At 62.1% G+C, this 21,908-nt stretch overlaps 1 protein-coding gene across 1 annotated transcript; it reads left to right on the top strand.

The window, feature by feature from the left end:
• The first annotated feature begins 532 nt into the window (after nt 1-532).
• CPZ (carboxypeptidase Z) lies at nt 533-19,039 on the top strand. Its single transcript, XM_036272150.1, has 9 exons — nt 533-1,045; nt 6,981-7,193; nt 9,820-10,016; nt 11,416-11,577; nt 11,965-12,123; nt 14,039-14,174; nt 15,671-15,810; nt 17,900-17,999; nt 18,678-19,039. The coding sequence occupies exons 1-9, from the start codon at nt 961-963 to the stop codon at nt 19,037-19,039; spliced, it is 1,554 nt and encodes a 517-aa protein (XP_036128043.1). The 5' UTR covers nt 533-960.
• The last annotated feature ends 2,869 nt before the right edge of the window (nt 19,040-21,908 follow it).

Here is a 21,908-nt window from a genome sequence, read left to right as displayed (position 1 = left end):
GAGCTGTCCCTTCCCGTCCTCCCGCTTCCCGTCCCCTCGCCTCCCCTGAGGTGGGCTCGGGCTGGGGCCCAGCCTTGAATGTGCCCCGAGGAGCATTCCCGCAGCCCGTGGGGCTCAGTCCCCAGCCCAGGCGACACCTGCTGAGACGGGCCGGGCGAGGCCCTCCCTCTGGGCCCTGGCTTCCTCCTCAGTAGAACAGGAAGGGAGGCTGGCCCGTGGATCAGTGGGCTCGATGCACCAGAAGGCTCGAGGCAGACGTTGCTTTGTCTCCTCCTGCCAGAGGGGCGTCGGCTGTATTCCAGGTGGAGGGTCTAGACTTCTTTTAAAAAGCAGAAAACTATTTCCCAATCTGAAGGTCAGTCAGTGACCAGCCCCAGTGGGGCACACCCTTGGCCGGGCGGGCTCTGCCGCTCCCGTGTCACAGCGCGGAAGCCGAGGGCCCGGCGGCCGGCCTGGCACTCACTCCTGAGCAGCTGAGCCCAGGCAGTGCCAGGTCCTCCCGCGCCCGCTGCCTCCAGCCGGCCTTGCCCCACCTCCCCGCCAGACTGGGGGCCCTCCCCGTGGGCCCTGGCCCCGGGGGTCTGCATGGGTACAGCAGGCCCTCCGTGTCTGACAGATGACAGTGTGGGTGCTCGTGGGAGGGAGTGACTCGGTGACCCTCCTCCCCCAGCCACGTGCGTGGACCTGCGGCTCCGGACCTGCGGGGATGCCGCCTACAACCAGACGGCCTTCCCCACGCCGCTGGAGCACCGGTCCCAGGAGGCGGTGGAGTCCAGCTCCGAGTACATCCTGCTGAGTGTCCTGCACCACCTCCTGGAGGGCCAGTGCAACCCCGACCTGCGGCTGCTGGGCTGCGCCGTGCTGGCCCCGCGGTGCGAGGGTGGCCGGGTGCGCAGGCCCTGCCGGCACGTCTGCGAGGGCCTGCGGGACGCCTGCCAGCCCGCCTTCGATGCCATCGACATGGCCTGGCCCTACTTCCTCGACTGTGGCCGCTACTTCGGGGGCGAGGAGGAAGGCTGCTACGACCCCTTGGAGAAGCTGCGAGGTGCGGAGGCCGGCGGGGGCCCAGGGGGCCCAGGGCGCTGAGCAGTCAGGTGTCCAGGGGGCCAGTAGGACAACAGAGTCAGAGCGGGGAAGGGGCTTCAGCCAGGGCCCCAGTGCAGGTGCCAGTGTGGGGGTGGGGACGGGGAGGACCGGGGCTGCCTGGGGCCAGCTCCTTGGCTGCAGCCCCCTCCAGGGCACTGCGGGCTTGGCTGGTTCCAGGCTGGGTGGGGGGGGCAGGACCCTGCCAGAAGCCTGCGAGGCATAGGCTGTCATTGCCTGAGGCCAGCCCTGGAAGATTGAACCCGGCAACCAGAACCATAGAAGTGGGGTCTGTGGGGCCCAGTGGGCTCAAGGCTGCCTTGAGAGGGTCCGCAGAGAGATGGGCTTTGGTGGACAAACCAGCAGAGGTGGAGTGGGCAGCGCAGGGTGGTGGTGAGCCACTAATCCTGGGAGATGTTTGAGGAAGTCCTGGAGGGCTTCTCGGCAGTGGTGCTGAGTGGGGGAGGGGAGCCAAAGCTCTGTGTGGGACTGGGCCAAATGCTCTGCATGCCTTTAACCCATGCCTGCTGTGCCCCCTGCTGGGCTTTCCAGGGCCGGTCAGAGGGGAGGCTCCGTGAGCGCCCACGCTCCAGGGCCACGGGACCATCCACGGCAGCCAGCTAACAGGTCCCCGCTGCAGCGAGTATCCTTCCTGTGCCGTCCCAGGCAGATGCCACTGATCACATGTGGCCGCTGAGCTTGGAATGTGGCTTGAGTGACCGAAGGTCTAAGCTTTGTTTTATTTGATTTTTATGAATTTAAGCTCACGTGGACATAGCCACGTGTGGCCAGGATGCGACGCAGGACAGGGCAGGGCATCTGCTTCTGGCTTCTTGTGTCTCACGTCTCGAAGCTCAGGGTGAGGTTTAGGGGACCTGGATGAGTGCCACGCACGTGGGTCTCATTTACACCCCACAACAGCCCTGAATGTTCGTCACCAGCCCACCGTCTAGTGACAGGGAGGGAGGTCTGAGGAGGCAGATGGCGGCAGGTGGAGCCAGGCTGCTGGGGGGACTGATCCGCTGTGCACATGGCCCGAGCTGGGGCCTCCAGCGAGCCCAGGTTCCAGTGCTGCCCCCTGGTGGTGGCGCTCAGGGCTGACCCTGGAGCCGACTGGGGGGGGGCTCCCGCCTGCTCCCGGGGCTGCTGTGCAGGCGCTCGCTCCCCAGGCGGCTCCTGGCGGGCGCAGAGGCAGGGAAGGGGCAGCGGAGGGGCAGCGGAGGCACTGGGGTGGGCAGGGGGCACAGGAAGGAAGCCAGACTGTCTGTGGGCCAGGCCCGCCCGCCCGGGAAAGCCCGTGGACTTGGCTTGAAAGAGCTTATTTTGGGCAATTCCACCACCAAATTGCCGGTTCCCTCTGCTTTCTTCCCACTCGAAAACCATTTTGAGCAGAAACAAAACCACAGGGCAAGTGAGATACTCAGGGAGGAGCATTAACCGTTAGTGCTCCCCCAGACCGGCCTGCAGGGACCTGCACGGGCCCCGCAGAGACCCCTGGGTGGGGACGAGGCGGCAGGGAATGGCTGGGCCATCACCGGGGGGAGGCTGCAGTGGGCGGGGAGGGACAGCTGGCTGGCTGTGGCTCCCGGCTGCGGTTCCCTGGCTGTGGTTCTGGGCTGTGGTTCCCTGGCTGTGGTTCCCTGGCTGTGGTTCCCGGCTGTGGTTCTGGGCTGTGGTTCCCTGGCTGTGGTTCCCTGGCTGTGGTTCCCTGGCTGTGGTTCCCTGGCTGTGGTTCTGGGCTGTGGTTCCCTGGCTGTGGTTCTGGGCTGTGGTTCTGGGCTGTGGTTCCCTGGCTGTGGTTCCCTGGCTGTGGTTCTGGGCTGTGGTTCTGGGCTGTGGTTCCCTGGCTGTGGTTCCCTGGCTGTGGTTCTGGGCTGTGGTTCTGGGCTGTGGTTCCCCGGCTGTGGTTCTGGGCTGTGGTTCCCCGGCTGTGGTTCTGGGCTGTGGTTCCCCGGCTGTGGTTCTGGGCTGTGGTTCCCCGGCTGTGGTTCTGGGCTGTGGTTCCCATCTGTGGTTCTGGGCTGTGGTTCCCCGGCTGTGGTTCCCTGGCTGTGGTTTCCGGGTTGTGGTTCTGGGCTGCGGTTCCCCGCTGTGGTTCTGGGCTGCGGTTCCCCGGCTGTGGTTCTGGGCTGTGGTTCCCCGGCTGTGGTTCTGGGCTGTGGTTCCCCGGCTGTGGTTCTGGGCTGTGGTTCCCCGGCTGTGGTTCTGGGCTGTGGTTCCCCGGCTGTGGTTCTGGGCTGTGGTTCCCCGGCTGTGGTTCTGGGCTGTGGTTCCCTGGCTGTGGTTCCCTGGCTGTGGTTCTGGGCTGTGGTTCTGGGCTGTGGTTCCCTGGCTGTGGTTCCCTGGCTGTGGTTCTGGGCTGTGGTTCTGGGCTGTGGTTCCCTGGCTGTGGTTCTGGGCTGTGGTTCTGGGCTGTGGTTCCCTGGCTGTGGTTCCCTGGCTGTGGTTCTGGGCTGTGGTTCCCCGGCTGTGGTTCCCCATCTGTGGTTCTGGGCTGTGGTTCCCCGGCTATGGATCTGGGCTGTGGTTCCCCGGCTGTGGTTCTGGGCTGTGGTTCCCCGGCTGTGGTTCTGGGCTGTGGTTCCCCGGCTGTGGTTCTGGGCTGTGGTTCCCCGGCTGTGGTTCCCGGGCTGTGGTTTCCGGGTTGTGGTTCTGGGCTGCGGTTCCCCGCTGTGGTTCTGGGCTGTGGTTCCCCGGCTGTGGTTCTGGGCTGTGGTTCCCCGGCTGTGGTTCTGGGCTGTGGTTCCCCGGCTGTGGTTCTGGGCTGTGGTTTCCCGGCTGTGGTTCTGGGCTGTGGTTCCCCGGCTGTGGTTCTGGGCTGTGGTTCCCCGGCTGTGGTTCTGGGCTGTGGTTCCCCGGCTGTGGTTCTGGGCTGTGGTTCCCCGGCTGTGGTTCTGGGCTGTGGTTCCCCGGCTGTGGTTCTGGGCTGTGGTTCCCCGGCTGTGGTTCTGGGCTGTGGTTCCCCGGCTGTGGTCCCCTGCCTGTGGTTCCCCGGCTGTGGTTCTGGGCTGTGGTTCCCGGCTGTGGTTCTGGGCTGTGGTTCCCCAGCTGTGGTTCTGGGCTGTGGTTCCCCAGCTGTGGTTCTGGGCTGTGGTTCCCGGCTGTGGTTCTGGGCTGTGGTTCCCCAGCTGTGGTTCTGGGCTGTGGTTCCCCGGCTGTGGTTCCCCGGCTGTGGTTCCCACCTGTGGTTCCTCGGCTGTGGTTCCCCAGCTGTGGTTCTGGGCTGTGGTTCCCACCTGTGGTTCCTCGGCTGTGGTTCCCCAGCTGTGGTTCTGGGCTGTGGTTCCCACCTGTGGTTCCTCGGCTGTGGTTCCCCGGCTGTGGTTCTGGGCTGTGGTTCCCCGGCTGTGGTTCTGGGCTGTGGTTTCCCGGCTGTGGCTCTGAGCTGTGGTTCCCCGGCTGTGGTTCTGGGCTGTGGTTCCCCGGCTGTGGTTCTGGGCTGTGGTTCCCCGGCTGTGGTTCCCCATCTGTGGTTCCCCGGCTGTGGTTCCCCATCTGTGGTTCCCACCTGTGGTTCCTCGGCTGTGGTTCCCCGGCTGTGGTTCTGGGCTGTGGTTCCCCGGCGTGTGGTTCTGGGCTGTGGTTCCCCGGCTGTGGTTCTGGGCTGTGGTTCCCCGGCTGTGGTTCTGGGCTGTGGTTCCCCGGCTGTGGTTCTGGGCTGTGGTTCCCCGGCTGTGGTCCCCTGCCTGTGGTTCCCCAGCTGTGGTTCTGGGCTGTGGTTCCCGGCTGTGGTTCCCTGGCTGTGGTTCTGGGCTGTGGTTCTGGGCTGTGGTTCCCCAGCTGTGGTTCTGGGCTGTGGTTCCCGGCTGTGGTTCTGGGCTGTGGTTCCCCAGCTGTGGTTCTGGGCTGTGGTTCCCCGGCTGTGGTTCCCCGGCTGTGGTTCCCACCTGTGGTTCCTCGGCTGTGTTCCCAGCTGTGGTTCTGGGCTGTGGTTTCCTGGCTGTGGTTCTGGGCTGTGGTTCCCCAGCTGTGGTTCTGGGCTGTGGTTCCCCAGCTGTGGTTCTGGGCTGTGGTTCCCGGCTGTGGTTCTGGGCTGTGGTTCCCCGGCTGTGGTTCTGGGCTGTGGTTCCCCGGCTGTGGTTCTGGGCTGTGGTTCTGGGCTGTGGTTCCCCAGCTGTGGTTCTGGGCTGTGGTTCCCCAGCTGTGGTTCTGGGCTGTGGTTCCCGGCTGTGGTTCTGGGCTGTGGTTCCCGGCTGTGGTTCTGGGCTGTGGTTCCCACCTGTGGTTCCTCGGCTGTGGTTCCCCAGCTGTGGTTCTGGGCTGTGGTTCCCACCTGTGGTTCCTCGGCTGTGGTTCCCCAGCTGTGGTTCTGGGCTGTGGTTCCCACCTGTGGTTCCTCGGCTGTGGTTCCCCGGCTGTGGTTCTGGGCTGTGGTTCCCCGGCTGTGGTTCTGGGCTGTGGTTTCCCGGCTGTGGCTCTGAGCTGTGGTTCCCCGGCTGTGGTTCTGGGCTGTGGTTCCCCGGCTGTGGTTCTGGGCTGTGGTTCCCCGGCTGTGGTTCCCCATCTGTGGTTCCCCGGCTGTGGTTCCCCATCTGTGGTTCCCACCTGTGGTTCCTCGGCTGTGGTTCCCCGGCTGTGGTTCTGGGCTGTGGTTCCCCGGCTGTGGTTCTGGGCTGTGGTTCCCCGGCTGTGGTTCTGGGCTGTGGTTCCCCGGCTGTGGTTCTGGGCTGTGGTTCCCCGGCTGTGGTTCTGGGCTGTGGTTCCCCGGCTGTGGTCCCCTGCCTGTGGTTCCCCAGCTGTGGTTCTGGGCTGTGGTTCCCGGCTGTGGTTCTGGGCTGTGGTTCCCCAGCTGTGGTTCTGGGCTGTGGTTCCCCAGCTGTGGTTCTGGGCTGTGGTTCCCGGCTGTGGTTCTGGGCTGTGGTTCCCCAGCTGTGGTTCTGGGCTGTGGTTCCCCGGCTGTGGTTCCCCGGCTGTGGTTCCCACCTGTGGTTCCTCGGCTGTGGTTCCCCAGCTGTGGTTCTGGGCTGTGGTTTCCTGGCTGTGGTTCTGGGCTGTGGTTCCCCAGCTGTGGTTCTGGGCTGTGGTTCCCCAGCTGTGGTTCTGGGCTGTGGTTCCCGGCTGTGGTTCTGGGCTGTGGTTCCCCGGCTGTGGTTCCCCGGCTGTGGTTCCCACCTGTGGTTCCTCGGCTGTGGTTCCCCGGCTGTGGTTCTGGGCTGTGGTTTCCTGGCTGTGGCTCTGAGCTGTGGTTCCCCGGCTGTGGTTCTGGGCTGTGGTTCCCCAGCTGTGGTTCTGGGCTGTGGTTCCCCGGCTGTGGTCCCCTGCCTGTGGTTCCCCGGCTGTGGTTCTGGGCTGTGGTTCCCCGGCTGTGGTTCCCCATCTGTGGTTCCCCGGCTGTGGTTCCCCATCTGTGGTTCCCACCTGTGGTTCCTCGGCTGTGGTTCCCCGGCTGTGGTTCTGGGCTGTGGTTCCCCGGCTGTGGTTCTGGGCTGTGGTTCCCCGGCTGTGGTTCTGGGCTGTGGTTCCCCGGCTATGGTTCTGGGCCTGGAAGCCCAGGCATTTCTCCTCGGGAAACAGAAGCATGGGAAGCGCCCATCCCCCTCCCCGGCATGCTCACTGTCCTGCTGGTGACAGGTCTGCCTTTCCTCCCTAGTCTGCCGTTTTGTGTTTTATAACATCTCCAAAGTGGTTGCTTATTGCTTTTATTTAGTGACATCAGGAACTACGATGCTTTATGAGTCTGTTGGGTGCTGTGATTAGTTGTGGACATTAAGAACAATAGAGAGAGTTTTGATTTTAACCATCCACAGAGTGGCTGGAGTGGGTGTGTGGGTGCTGGAGTGGTCGCGGTCCCAGGCAGGCCTGGGGGTCGAGCGTGGGCAGACGGGCAGCGGTCGGTGGGTGGGCAGGCGGGTGGCAGCCGACAGGCCCGAGGCTGACCCTGCACCCCGCTCCCCCAGGAGGCCTGGATGTGGAGGAGGCGCTGCCCTCAGGCCTGCCGCCAGCCTTCGTCCACTTTGCCCACCACTCCTACGCCCAGATGGTGCGCGTGCTGAAGCGGACGGCGGCCCGCTGCTCCCACGTGGCCAGGACCTACAGCATCGGGCGCAGCTTTGACGGCAAGGAGCTGCTGGTCATCGAGTTCTCGGGCCGCCCCGGCCAGCACGAGCTGAGTAAGCCTCCGTCACCGCGGGGCGCCCGGGGGGAGGCCTGAGCGCTGGCCAGCGTCAGGGGCTGCACCCGCCAGGGTCCAGGATTCTAATCACAGCCCCTGACGGGGGGGCAGGGCGAGGTGGTGTCAGGGCTCTGCTTGGTGCGGGGGTGCACGGCCACACCCACAGTTCATGTGGAACCACTTAGTGTGTCACTGGGCATCCAAGGGACCGACGAGTCAGGGAGCGGTGAGGGCAGGGGTGCCGCTGGGCCCTGGCGTGTCCACAGGGACACGGAGCTGCTCTGTGGTTTGTGGCCTTGCCTGGGCCCCGGGCAGGTGTGTGCGGCCCAGACCCGGCTCCTTCCCGCTGCGTGGTGATTGCAGTATCACAGGACGTGACTAAAGCCCCTTTTCCACCTGAAACCCACTGTCAGGGCTGGTGGTCCTGTTTTGAAACAAGGAAGAGCCACGTGGGAAATGCCACATTTATTGTCCCTCCGGAGCTCCATCCCTTCAAGGCAGGGTCAAACGTCACTGCGGTCATAGTTCACTCTCCGCTGTGACTGAGAAAGGGTCACTCGGGCCAGGGGCGTGGGTGCTGAACAAAATCACCTTGGACCTGAATTTCAGGGGCCCTGGGGCCCGAGTCCAGCCCAAGAATCCAGGGGGTTCTAGCAAAGACTGCCCCCCTGCCTGGGCAGCTTGCTCCCTATGAAGTGAGGGGACTGCGAACCCCCCGCCTGGGCACTGAGAGCCTCGGAGCACAGGGCCCTGGCCAGGCCTCAGGGGGACGGGTGAGTGAGGGGCTCAGTCCTTCCCCGCCTCGGCCCTCGGCCCGTCTGTCCCATACCACGTGAGGCAGCAGGATTGATCCAGAAGCAGACCCCATTCCACCCTTGTTCCTGACACGTTACTGACAAATACACCTCATCCTGGGAAGCAGCCCTGCCGCCCTCAGCCCCGCTCCCATCCTCCCGGCGTGGGCACCATGGACAGAGGCCAAGGCCATGCAGTCCCGCAGCCTCCGTGCCCACCTGCCTCCTGCCCCTTCAGCTTGTGGGGGACTCTGGGCTGAAGACAGGCTCGGACGAATCCTGAGGCCTGCAGCTTCAGGATGTATGGGTGAAGGTGTCCCCGTGCAGAGGGCCAAGGAACATGACTGTAGAAAGCCTCAGGGTCCTTCACACCCTCCTAATTTGGGAGGGACATGAGGGCTGACCCCCACAGCGGCAAGGCCTTGGGCCACACACCGCCAGAGGGACACACCATCTTTCATCTACGTGAGTAATGTGACAATCAGAGAGAAGCGACTTGCCCAAGATCACACACCTGGTGAGGCTGCCAGGTTCTTGCTTCACTTTTTCCCAGAATTCATTCATCTACCCACCTGTTCATCTATCCACCCATCCACCCATCCATCCATCTACCTGTTCATCCATCCATCCATCCATTTATCCATCCATCCATCCACCTGTTCATCCATCCATCCATCCATCCATCCATCCATCCATTATCCATCCATCCATCCATTTATCCATCCATCCATCTACTTGTTCATCCACCCATCCATCCATTCATTTATCCATCCATCCATTCATTTATCCATCCATCCATCCATCCACCCACCCACCCATCCCCCTACCTGTCCATCTACCCATCCATCCATTTGTCTATCCATCCATCTACCCATCTACCCACCCACCTACCTGTCCATCCATCCATCCATCCATCCATCCATCCATCCACCCACCCACTCACCCACCCACCCACCTACCCATCCATCTACTCATCCATCCATCCATCTACCTGTTCATCCATCCATCCATCCATCCATCCACCCACCCACCCACCTACCCATCCATCTACCCATCCATCCATCCATCTACCTGTTCATCCATCCATCCATCCATCCATCCATCCATCCATCCATCCATCAACCTATTCATCCATCCATCCATCCACCCACCCACCCACCCACCTACCCATCCATCTACCCATCCATCCATTCATCTATCCATCCATCCATCCACCCACCCATCCATTATCTACCTATTCATCTATCCCTCCATCCATCCACCTACCTAGCCACCTACCCATCCATCTACCCATCCATCCATTCATCTATCCATCCATCCATCCATCCACCCACCCATCCATTATCTACCTATTCATCTATCCCTCCATCCATCCACCTACCTAGCCACCTACCCATCCATCTACCCATCCATCCATTCATCTATCCATCCATCCATCCACCTGTTCATTCATCCACCACCCACCCATCCATTCTTCCTTCCCTCTTTCCATCTTTCCATTCACTTTTTCAGTCTTTGACTGTCTGCCTGTCCATCTAAGCACTAGCATATACCTTAACTGATAGTGTGGTTATAAGTGAAATACACACAGACCAGTGATACCATATATTATTAATTAATACTCTACATTCATGTTACTAATTATGACCAGACGACAAATGAGCTCAACAAAAGTGATGACCTCAATGAGACCTCACTAGCCATGGAGATACTGGGGCCAAAACAAGTATGAGTAGGTTTCAGAACATCTGGCGGCCCCCGCCAAGGGGGCCCTCAGGTAGTGGAGAGCCTGGGGCTCGAGACCACCCCCAGTCACTGTGTTTCCCCCAGTGGAGCCTGAGGTGAAGCTCATCGGCAACATCCACGGCAATGAGGTCGCGGGACGGGAGATGCTCATATACTTGGCCCAGTACCTGTGCTCTGAGTACCTGCTGGGCAACCCTCGCATCCAGCGCCTGCTCAACACCACCCGCATTCACCTGCTGCCCTCCATGAACCCCGATGGCTATGAGGTGGCAGCTGCCGAGGTGAGCACCCCAGGCGTCATTGTGAGGGCTGTGCCTCTGACACCCATCCATCCATTCATTCACTCACTCATTCATTCACTCACTCACTCACTCATTCATTCACTCACTCACTCACTCACTCATTCACTCACTCACTCATTCACTCATTCACTGATCACTCACTTCACTCACTCCTCTCACTCACTCACCTCATTCACTCACTCACTCATTCCACTCACCTACCACTCATTATCACTCAATCATTCATCCATCACTCATTCGCACTCATCACTCACTCACTTCACTCGCTCACTCATTCACTCACTCACTCACTCACTCATTCACTCACTCACTCACTCACTCACTCACTCATCACTCACTCACTCACTCATCATTCACTCAATCATTCACTCATTCACTCACTCATTCATTATCACTCACTCACATTCATTCACTCATCACTCACTCATTATCACTCACTCACTCACTCATTCACTCACTCACTCACTCATTCATTCACTCACTCACTCACTCATTCACTCATTCACTCACCTCACTCACTCATTCACTCTCATCACTCACTCACTCACTCACTTCACCTCATTCACTCACATCATTCACTCACTCCTCATTTATTCACTCACTCATCACTCACTTCATTCACTCACTCATTCATTCACTCACTCACTTTCATTCACTCATTCATTCATTCACTCACTCATTCATTCACTCACTCATTCACTCACTCATTCACTCACTCATTCATTCACTCACTCATTCATTCACTCACTCATTCATTCACTCACTCACTCACTCACTCACTCATTCACTCACTCATTCATTCACTCACTCATTCATTCACTCACTCATTCATTCACTCACTCACTCACTCACTCATTCACTCACTCACTCACTCATTCACTCACTCATTCATTCACTCACTCATTCACTCATTTATTCACTCATTCACAGCAGTCAGGAGGGTCTGTGTATGCCCCGTTCTGGGGGAGAGTCAGCAGGCAGCAACACGGGCGAGTCTTGCTCGGGCAGAGAGGACAGACAGACGCTGCTAACTCTGTGGTGTGTCACGAGGGAGATGCGCTCTGGAGAAAACAGGGCGAGGAAGGGGGTGGGGAGGGCGTGGATGCCAGCTGGAGGTTGGAAGCTCTGACCTGCAGGAGGTCGGGGGCACTCCAGGCAGGGGAAGCAGCCATTGCCAGGCCCTAAGGTTGGAGGGCCTGGAGGGAGGGGCCGGAGAGATGGCAGAGGAGGTCAAGGGCGGACATGCTCCGAAGTTCATCACGTAAAACCAGAGAGAAACCACGGCCTGGGCCTCGAACACTGAGGCCAGCCCGTGGCCGCCCGCCAGGAGGAGCAGGGCAGGTGTGTTGACGCCCGGTTGGGGCGGCCTCTGTTTCAGGGTGCCGGCTACAATGGGTGGACCAGCGGAAGGCAGAACGCACAGAACCTGGACCTGAACCGCAACTTCCCCGACCTGACCTCCGAGTTCTACCGCCTGGCCTCGTCCCGCGGCACGCGCACTGACCACATCGCCATCCCACAGCACTACTGGTGGGGTAAGGTAGGAGCCAGCCCCGCCGCGCCCACCCCGGGTGGGTCCCGGCCCACGGCATGCGCCGTTCGTCCGAGGGCTCTCCGTTATCCCAGGGCCCCGAGGTGCGGCCCCTCCCCAGGACAGGGAGCCGGGCGGTTAACGCTGTGTCTTCTGGGGACAGCTCCGCACTGGGCACAGAGGGCACCCAGAGCTCAGCAGGTGTCAGGGACAGGGGCCCAGGAAGGCTGCCTGGAGGAAGCGACAGCCCTGAGTCAGGAAGACTGGCAGGCAGCTGGACCAACGGGTGCGAGAGCCCTGTGGTGTCTGACCGCACCCTAGAGGTTGAGCGTTGTCGGCCCGGGTGGTCCGCGGGCTCGCGCCCTGTTCTGAGACTGGCTCTCCCGTCCTGGGCAGGTGGCGCCTGAGACCAAGGCAGTCATGAAGTGGACGCGGGCCGTTCCCTTTGTCCTCTCTGCCAGCCTCCACGGGGGCGACCTGGTGGTGTCCTACCCCTTTGACTTCTCCAGACACCCCCACGAGGAGAAGATGTTTTCTCCCACGCCCGACGAGAAGGTGAGAGGTGGGCCTGCGGTGGGTGCAGGGGACGCTGCGGTGTGGGTGGTGCCCTCGGGTCTGGTTCTGGTCCTGTTCTGAGCCCACAGAGTCGCTGGATCATTGGGAGCCTTCCGGGCCCAGCTCCAAAGTCCCTGCTCCAGGAAGCCTCGGGCCCAGCTCGCAGCAACCTCTCCCTCCTCGGGTGGCACCCATCTCATCGGTGTCCCTGCCTGGGAGCCTCAGGGGTGGGGACTGTGGCCTGGTGCCCTCCCACCAGGCCACCTCGTTTCCTGTCCGAGGGGAGCGCAGTTCCGGAAGGTGCCAGCAGAGGGCAGTGCTGCAGCGCTCATGACCCCTGCCTGGCTCCAGGCCGCCCCTCCGGCCTGTGGGCCTTGTGGGTTTGCTAAGGATCAGCCCCTGGGAGTGGGGTGCAGTGAGACCCAGTAGGAATTCCGGCACCGGCATCACCTGGGCCCTGAGGAGGCCCTTCTCTCCAGGTCTCACTGGTCCAACAGCAGGGGTGAGACCTGGGATGAGGACAGGCCCCTCTCCAGCTCTACGCTCCCCGTAAAGCCCACTTGTGCCCCCAGCCCCAGGCCCTGCCTGAGCCCCCCTCCGGGCCCCCTTGCCTGGTACTGGAGCCCACAAAGGCTGGTCTTCTGGGAAGGGGTAGGAGTGGGTCCCTTCCTGTTCTATGGATGAAACTCTGAGTCGAGGGAGAGGGTGGTCAGGGTGGCCTCCTGCCTTCATCCCTGACTCACCTGCTGGCTTCTGGCTCCGTCCCTTATCCGCCGGCTCATTATTAACTGAGCAGCCCCGGCCTGGAGCCTGCAGGGTGCCAGGTCCCGTGCTCAGGCTCAGGGTGCCCCCAGGGCTGGCCGGGTGGTCTCCCCGGTGGCCTGTTCTTGGCTCCCCTGTGGCCTGTGCCCCTGGGCAGTGGAGCCCCCGGGCTCTGGGCACAGCATCTCTGAATCTCAGAGGCAGATACCTGAAGATGTCCCCAGGGGGGGCGTTCACCTCAATGAGTCCCGGCAGAGTCAGAACACTGAGGTCTTCCCCACCAGCCATCAATCAGCAATCGATAATCCTCAGCCCTGTAGCCCGTGGTGGTCTCTGTGGAAACCAGGGTCCCAGGAGAGGTGCTGGGGAGCAGGGGAGCTGATGAGGGGCTGGCCAGGGTGTCCCAAGTCACCCCCAATGTTCTTGGCACCCCATGGATGAGGGCCAGCACCTCAGGGCAGCATTCCAGGCCCCCAGGCTGGCCACAGCCGCCTGCTCCCCCACACCGGCCTGCTCCCCCACACCGGCCTGCTCCCCACACCGGCCTGCTCCCCCACACCGGCCTGCTCCCCCACACCGGCCTGATCCCCCACACCGGCCTGCTCCCCCACACCGGCCTGCTCCCCCACACCGGCCTGCTCCCCCACACCGGCCTGCTCTGCAGCAGATCCTGCCCCTGAGCTGGGCTCCAGCTCCAGTTTCCCGCCAAACCCTCCGGACCCAGCCCACCCCCGGGGGGACGAGCTGGCTTGGTGCAGGGTCACCGATGGCAGGATCTGGGTAGGCTGGTCTTCTCATGGCCCCTGGCCTGAGTCCTTGTTGCACTTGCCCCTGCCCCCCACACCTGTCCTCGGCCTCAGCTCCCCTAGACCTCCCTGTCCTGCCCCCATCCCCCAGGTCGGGCCTGTTGCCAGGTGCGCAGGGGCTCCGAGATGCACACCACGTGTCCACCACAGGTGCCCAGAGCTGTCCATCCCACTTCTGGGCCTTTGCACATGCTGTGCCCCTGCGTGGACACTGTTCCCTGTCTTATCTGTGTTGCAGGTGTCCCTTGTGGGGGCCCCTGCATTGTCCCCAGCTCTGAGGGCACCCTGCAGAGCACCCCACCTCTGGTCTTGGCCTCAGGGAACCTCTTTTCTGGTCTTCTTTCCAGATGTTCAAGTTGCTGGCCAGAGCCTATGCCGACGTCCACCCTATGATGATGGACAAGTCGGAGAACAGGTGTGGGGGCAACTTCCTGAAGAGGGGCAGCATCATCAACGGGGCCGACTGGTACAGCTTCACAGGAGGTGCGGCCTGGGGGGGGGGTTGGGGAGGTAGGGGAGGGCTGGGACGGGGGAGGTGGTGGGGCGGAGGGGGGAGGAGCCAGGCAGGAGAGGAGAGAGGGAAGGAGGAGGGGCCTGGCTGGGTGGGGCGGGGTGAAGGGGAGGGGCCTGCCTGGGGCGGGGCGAAGGAGGGCCTGGGCCCTTTGTAGCAGCCCTTTTTGGGAGCTCCATCCTGGACCCTTGGAGAGCAGCAAAGAGACACCTGGGTTGGGAGACTCCCGCCCCGGGGAGGGGAGGCCTAGTTGCTGGTGGCAGAGCAAGACCTGGGACTCCTGCCGCCCTCTGGGTAACGGGCAGTGCGTCACGTGACTCCACCGTGTCCAGTTCTAGTGTGCCTCTGAGGGGGAGTGGGCTGCAGCCTCCCAGTGAAATGGGAATTTCGGGGAAACAGTGAGGAATTTTTCAGGGCTGTGTAGGTCCCGATTCTGCAGGGGACATTCTCACACTCAAACGTTATTCATTGTTTCTCCGAAATTCAACGTGAACTGGACCTCTGGCGCCTCTGTTCTCTGAAGCTGCGCGGGGTGAGGACCGAGCGCAGAGGGACGCGGGGTGCCCCAGGCCCTGCCGTGAGGGTCCCGCGGGGCTGGGCCGCCTCCTGCGCCCTGCCTGAGCCCGGCCTGGACACGCGCTATCCGCCATTCGTGTCATTTGGCAGATGCGGGAATCGGGGGGACAGGACGACCTTCTCCGGCCACAGCACAGGTGGCAGGGCTGGGACTCGCTGTGAGCCCGTCCCCACTCCTGTTCTGAAGTCAGTTCACCCCTGCTCGGCAGACTTTCCCCTCTGCCCCACTGGCTCATGCCGTCGTTTCGGGGAGGCGGGCGGGGGAGGCAGAGCAGCCTCTCCCCCTCCCAGAACCCAGGCTCCAGGGCTTTCTGACTCCCAAGGGTGCAGGGCTCAGTCAAGACCCTGTTTGAGGGTGTCTCAGGGAGGGCCTGGGGGCGGGGCGCGGCGGCTGAGTGTTAGGCCACTCGCTGGGATTGGCTACTGGGGCTCGGGGAGGCCCTGGCTGCTTGAGGCAGGGGTGTGCCCGCTGCTCCTGGCACAGGGCTGCCCCTCAGGGCCAGACGCAGACGCCAGCCGCAGCTCTGGCCGGTGGGAACCTCTCTCTGCCAGTTTGTTGGCCGGCCGGCCGGCCTGTGAGACTGTGTCCTCCCTAGGCTGTTGTCAGGACTGTCCAGGTAAAGGGACGTTGTTATCCCTGGGGTCCAGGCCAGGGGGGGCCAGCGGCTTGGCCACGTGCTTCTCTCCAGGAAGTCGGCTCGGGCCTCCCCCGCCGAGGGCGGCAGACCTGGGCACCACACTGCCTGGGTTCAAAGTGCCGCTTGGCCCCTTCGCCTGTGGCCCAAACCTCCCTTGCCTGTGCCGCTCACTGCGGAGCGGGGAGGTGACACCCGCCACGCACCTGTGAAGCGGTGGCCGCTGACGTGACAGCTGGCGGTCCCCACTGCTGCAGGCATGTCCGACTTCAACTACCTGCACAGCAACTGCTTCGAGATCACGGTGGAGCTGGGCTGCGTGAAGTTCCCCCCCGCGGAGGCGCTCTACACGCTCTGGCAGCACAACAAGGAGCCGCTGCTGAACTTCGTGGAGATGGTGAGCCAGCGGCCGCGCGCGGGGCCCGGCGGGCCTGGGGGCAGGGGCGCCGCGCCGCCCGGCCCGGGTGCCGTGTGGCGGGCTCGCGGCCACGTCTGCACTTACATTTCACCTGTCTGCTCACAACTGAAGCCTCACAGGCCTCCGTGCCCTGGGGGTGTGGGGCCCCTGTGCAGCAAGGGTCTCAGCAAAGGGGCACAGCTGACCAAGGGTGTTCAGTTGAGAGTCAGGGCCAGGTCAGCCCAGGGGAGATACCTGGCCCAGCCCCGAGCCGTGGTTTTGTAGAAACCTCTGCTATGTTTGTTCGGAGCCTGTTAACAGGTCACAGCAGGTGTATCCTGGTACGGTGTCCCAGTGAGGAGCAGGCTGCGAGGCACACAGGAGGCAACAGGGCTGTGGGTGCACAGCGCTTTACAGTTGGTACCCCCCCACCGCGTCGAATCCTGGCAGCGGTCCTGGGCAGTAGACGGGTGCCCCGTAGCCGGAGGGGCGGGTGCCGGGGAGGACGGTGCTGGGTCCCTGGGCCCTGCTGGCTCCTGCTCCCAGCTCAGAGGCTGTGTGCCAGCCAGAGGAGGAGGGAGAGGGTGACGGGGCGAACTCAGCTCTGCCTGCCCGAACCCCAGTTCTGCCCACGACCCCCCTCCTTTCTAGAAGGATCAGGAACCTTCCTCCAGGCAGAGCAGGCAGGGCCTCCGGTCAGCGCTGCGGCCACAGGAGGAGAGCGCAGATAATCGCTGGACGTCATCAGCACTTGAGTTTCTTGTTTATGGCCGCGCCAGCGACCTCTGGCTGTGCGGGGCCAGTCATCATTCAATAAGGGCTGGAGGCCAGGCCCCGCGCTCATTTCATTTTACGGCCGTCTGGTGCAGACGAGTTTTAAGGACCCTTAAATGGAGCTGGGATTGCTCTGAGGATATTGTATGTGAAGTCTTGGGATATGAAGATTTAATAGCGAGCGAGGTTCTGCGGAAGGCTGGGCAGCACGCGGCGGGCGTGGCTGCCCCCGAGGGTGACCCCTCAGGAAAGCCAGGCCGGGCCTCTGATAGGGATCGAGCCTGTCGTGGCCCATTGAGGCCTTTTTCACAGTGATCCTGACCAGGCCTTGGGTGGGTGCTCCATCTCCCTGGATCAGGGTGGGGGTGCTCACCAGCTCTCCTTCCCTGCCCGAGAGCTCTCTGCCCTGGTTCTGCAGGGAGAGTACTCCTCAGCCTGAGAGCAAGGGCGGAATAAAACCCGGCCCGTGCGAGCTGACGTTGACGGAGGCCCTACTATGTGTCTGACCTCTGCTCTCAGGTTGGGGGGAGGTGAGCAGTCAGTGACAGTACCATGAGGTCAGGGCCGGGAGAGTGGAAGCCCTGACCGTGGGGCCCCAGAGGAGACCCCTGCTGTGGCCAGTCATCAGGGAGGGCTTCCTGGAGGAAGAGGAGTGTGTCTCTGAGGAGAGAGCAATTGGCCAGGTGAGGGAGCTGATGAGGTGCTGGGGCCACACTGCAGGTGGGTGGAACAGTCTCCTGGGAGAGACTGGCCTCACTGTGCCGTTTCCCCTCCCACGCAGTGGTCCTGGCCTCATGTGATGCGACCAGTGGACCCAAGTTGTTTTCAGCCGACAGAATGAGGGCAGTTTGGCTGGTTTGGTGCTGACTGTTTTCAGAGGAGACCGAGCAGGTGCAGGCAGTTCTGGGAGGAGCCTCGCGTTAGGAAAGTGCGCAGCCCTTGGGACAGGGCCCAACGCCCCGCCTCTGTCCGGCTGCCTTAGGGCCTCGACCCAGAGAGAGGCCTGCAGGGCTCTGAGTATGAAGGCAGGGGCCGCTCAGGCGTGTTGGAAAGAGGACAGGAGGGGTTTTCTGCTCAGAGCTCACGGCCCGGAAGACTGGCAGCCAGACCCTTCGGCAAGACTGCGGCTCATTCATAAACCTGGGCCAGGGTTGGCTCACTGGTCACCCTCATTTCCCAGAGGAGGAAATCAAGGCCCAGAGAGGGGAGTGACTTACGCAGAGTGACCCAGACACGTCAGGCTCTGCGGGGCGACAGATGGGGACTGGGGAGCGGCTGGCGGGGCTTCTGATGGGGGCATCTCTGGTCCCTGCAGGTGCACCGGGGCATCAAAGGTGTGGTGATGGACAAGTTTGGCAAGCCGGTTAAAAACGCCCGTATTTCAGTCAAGGGGATTCGTCATGACATCACCACAGGTGAGCACCTCTCTGGGCCCATGTCCTGGCCACCGGCTTCCAGGAGTGCTCACAGTGTCCCCGCCTTCCTCGAGGCGACACCATGCATCCTCCGCCTGCCTGGTCGGCGAGGGTGGGTGGGACCCAGGGCCCGCGTCGCCTCCAGCGATGTCTCCAACAGCGCTCGGCCCAGGGAGACCAGGCCCCGGCCCCGTGACCGGCGGCCATGCTCCGTGTTCATCAGGAAATCACTGCTGAAAAGCCATCTTCTCACGAATCACGGGAGGGAGCTCCCCCCATCCCTGAGCCCATGTGTCCTATCCCCGTTTATATCTCTTTGATAAATGGCCCGTCCAGTGTGGGCTCCAGGTGCCCTTGGGGATTTCACAGGTGATGTGAAAATGGTGGTACGTCGGGAGGCTAGTTACTGGTCCAGAGGAGGGAGGGAGGCTAACTGTGTGGGTTGGGGATGGAGGGTAGGGATGGTCTGTGAAGGCTTCAGAGAGGAAGTAGTCCTAAGCAGGGCTTTGAAGGATGCGTAGGAGTTTGACAGAGGGAGGAGGTGGGAAGGACATTTCGGGTCATTACAGAAGACCTATATGTCCTTCAGACTAACACCCCCACTGACTTCTATTCCCATCATCTCAGGGTTGACTCTGAGCCCAGGTCTGAGAATCCTTTTATTCTGTGTGTCAACAGCCCCAGATGGCGACTATTGGAGACTGCTCCCCCCGGGGACCCACATCGTCATTGCTCAAGCTCCTGGCTACTCCAAGGTCATCAAGAAGGTCACCATCCCTGCCCGGATGAAGAGGGCCGGCCGAGTGGACTTTATTCTCCAGCCTCTGGGGACTGGACCTAAGAAATCCCTGCAGGGGCCTCGGAGAAGTGGGCCTGGGCTCCGAGACCCAGCAGGGGGCGCCGGCCCCCACGGGGAGCCCGAGGAGCTGGGCCGGGGGCCCCAGCGGAGGCAGCCGGGGCCGGACGGGAGCAAGCCGTGGTGGTGGTCCTACTTCACGTCTCTGAGCCAGCACAAGCCGCGCTGGCTGCTCAAGTACTAGGTGCCCGTCGTGTGCCCGGGGGGCCCAGCGCCTCTCCTGGGCTCCCGGTTTCATCTTCCAGAGACCCCATAACGCCCTTTCCGTTTCATTAAAGTGTTCTGTTCACCCTCTGCCGCGTGTGACACACCTGCCAGGCAGGAACTGGCCCGTGGTGAGCAGGGCTGCCAAGCGCACCTGCGCGGGTCCCTGAGGCCAGAAGGGCCCTCTATTTACAGACGGGCATCGAGGCTCAGGGCCACGCGGGGGCCGGGACCCTGGGCCCTGCGCTCAAGGCTGTGTGTCTGGAGTACGCGGAGGCGGGGTGCAAAGGTGCAAGGGCGGGGTGCCTGGCTGGGAGGAGTGGGCGGGGCCGCTGGTGACCCTCTCGGGGTCAAGGCCTCAAGGGCAGGAGAGCGGCAAAAATTCAAGCCCCGTGACGCCGCCTGAGGGTCATGCTTGGCGGCTCCAGGCTTCCGAGGGCCCTGACTCCAGGAGGAAGGGTCTCCGGGGACCCCGAGGTGTGGGGCAGTCTCCTTGCCCTGGGTGGGAGGCATGGCTTCTAGGCTCTGTCCATGGACCAGACACAGGTTTTCTTTCAAAGGGGAGTCAGGTGCGTTTATCGCGATGGTTTGGATTCACATTCAGAATCCCTTCAGCCCTTCCCTGCTTGGAGAAGCTGGTGTCCAGCGCTGTCGGGAGGGAGAGAGGGTTAGTATTTCTTCTCATTGCTGATTTGCTTTGCTCTTCACACACGCACGTCAGCCTCGAGCACGGTGCCAGCAGCAACCCCCAGAGAGCGCTGGCTGCAACCGTTCCAGGTTTTTCTCTTTATTTTGTAGTTTCTTTTTTTTTTTTTATCCTCACCCGAGGACATTTTTTTTCATTTTTTTTGTTCAGATAGAGTGGGAGGGAGAGAGAGAGAGAGAGAACATCGATGTGAAAGGGACACATCGAGTGGCTGCCTCCCACACGACCCAACCAGGGCCGGGGACAAACTGCAACCGAGGTACGTGCCCTTAGCGGGAACCGAACCCGGGTCTCTCTGGACCACAGGCCGATGCTCTAACCGCTGAGCCAAACTGGCCAGGGCTATTTTGCAGTTTCTTTTTCCTGGGACACAACCCACAAAGAGCGAAGGTCAGCTCGTTGGTTTGCTAATCCAGGCGGCCGAGGACACCCAGCGCGCGGGCAGCAACGGCCCGGCCAGGTCCACAGCAGGGGCTGCAGCCAGGAGGGGGCGTGGGCGGGATGGAGGTGGGCTGCTGAGGCGACAGGCCTGCTGGGGACGGGCCACCGCGGGAAACACACAATGAAAAGACAGGTGCGAGGAAGCATGAAAAACGTTCGGAGCTGAGCACCAGGACGCGTCAACCAAAATGCACTCATCAGCTGAGTTCGAGGGGGCGCCTTTGGTTCTGGCTTACGTCAGAGGGAGTGAGCGGAGGTGTCGACATCAGCGCACAGGTACCGACGAGGAAATCCTGAGGAGAACCAGGTTTGAGGACAGAACCAGCAGTCCCATCGGCACATACTTGGAGAGAAAGAACAACTAACAGAAAAAAGGTTTGAGCTGATGCTGTTCCAGTTCGCCGGCTGAAGGCTCCTTCCGCTCTGGGCGGGACTGGAGTAGAAACACACAGCCAGGTGCAGTCTGAGAGCATGTCTGAACGCGAGGGAAAGGGCCAAAGTCCATCAGACTGGGCGACGCCCGTTTGTTACGGGACAGCCAGAGGGTAATGGGCTGCCGCCTACAAAATGCTCAGGGTGCAGGGCTCTGCCTACCTACTATGTGCGATGAATAACCATAATAGCAAGAATGACGATGGCTGGTGCGGGACATTCTCCCTGTCCAGGCACTGCCCCGAGCACTTTCCACACATGAGCTTATTGAATGTGTCACCTCTTGCCGATGCGAGGGGTGTTAGCAGTACCCCCGTCTTTAGGCACAGAGGGGCTAAGGAACCGATCCACCGTCACACAGCCAGGGCTGGAACCTGGAGACCAGCTTCAGGATGGGTCTGTGCTCTTGGCCTCTCTTCAGATAAAGTTCATGGGTCACGGAGAAAGAAAGAGGTTTCCACTTGCAAAGGTGAAGGGAGTGCACGGCCCAGAGGCTCGTCTGAGTGAAGGACCACCCACTCAGGACAGAGCGCCCCCGGACGAGGCTGGGAGCAGGGGTCTGCCTGCTGTGCTCGCTGTGAGGCTGAAGGAGATGTCAGAGCCATGGGGACCGGGAGCAAGGACACTCGAGAAAGTCCCCGGGCTACCTTGGGAGCCGTGGCTGTGGGAGCTGGGGGGGGGGGGTCCTCCAGCAGGGCCAGGCATGGTGGGAGGAGGGGCCCACAGGGGGCACGCAGGCCCTGGGAGTCCCGGGGTGGCTGTTTAGAAAGTCCCCGGGCTACCTTGGGAGCCGTGGCTGTGGGAGCTGGGGGGGGGGGTCCTCCAGCAGGGCCAGGCATGGTGGGAGGAGGGGCCCACAGGGGGCACGCAGGCCCTGGGAGTCCCGGGGTGGCTGTTTGCGCTTCATGTTACAACGCAGAACGGAGAGTCTGCTCTGGGGGTAGGAAGAGGGGAGCTGACCCCTGGTGGGAGAAGAGAGACCAGGACCGCTCACAGATGTCAGGAGGAGAGAGGGCAGGTGAATGACACCCTGAGCAGCAGCAAAAGAGGCAAAAAGGCAAAGGAGCACACATCAAGGGGAAACAATGGCCCTGGCTGGTGTGCTCAGCGGTTAGAGCGTCAGCCCACGGACCAAAGGGCCAAGGGTTTGACTCCTGGTCAAGCACACATACATACCTGGGTTGCAGATTCGATTTCTGGCCCCAGTTGGGGTTGTGTAGGAGGCAACCGATCAATGTGTTTCTCTCACATTGATGTTTCTCTTTCTCTC

Source organism: Molossus molossus, unplaced genomic scaffold (assembly GCF_014108415.1).
Source record: "Molossus molossus isolate mMolMol1 unplaced genomic scaffold, mMolMol1.p scaffold_m16_p_1, whole genome shotgun sequence".
Taxonomy (NCBI): domain Eukaryota; kingdom Metazoa; phylum Chordata; class Mammalia; order Chiroptera; family Molossidae; genus Molossus; species Molossus molossus.
The sequence above is the reverse complement of the archived record's forward strand: the minus strand, read 5'-3'. Positions and strand labels throughout refer to the sequence as shown.

Coding starts and splice junctions, on each gene's coding strand:
- CPZ (XM_036272150.1), top strand. CDS start 961: ATGGCCTGGCCCTACTTCCTCGACTGTGGCCGCTACTTCGGGGGCGAG. Junction 11,578..11,964: donor AGCACTACTGGTGGGGTAAG/GTAGGAGCCAGC, acceptor CGTCCTGGGCAG/GTGGCGCCTGAGACCAAGGC. Junction 18,000..18,677: donor TCGTCATGACATCACCACAG/GTGAGCACCTCT, acceptor GTGTGTCAACAG/CCCCAGATGGCGACTATTGG.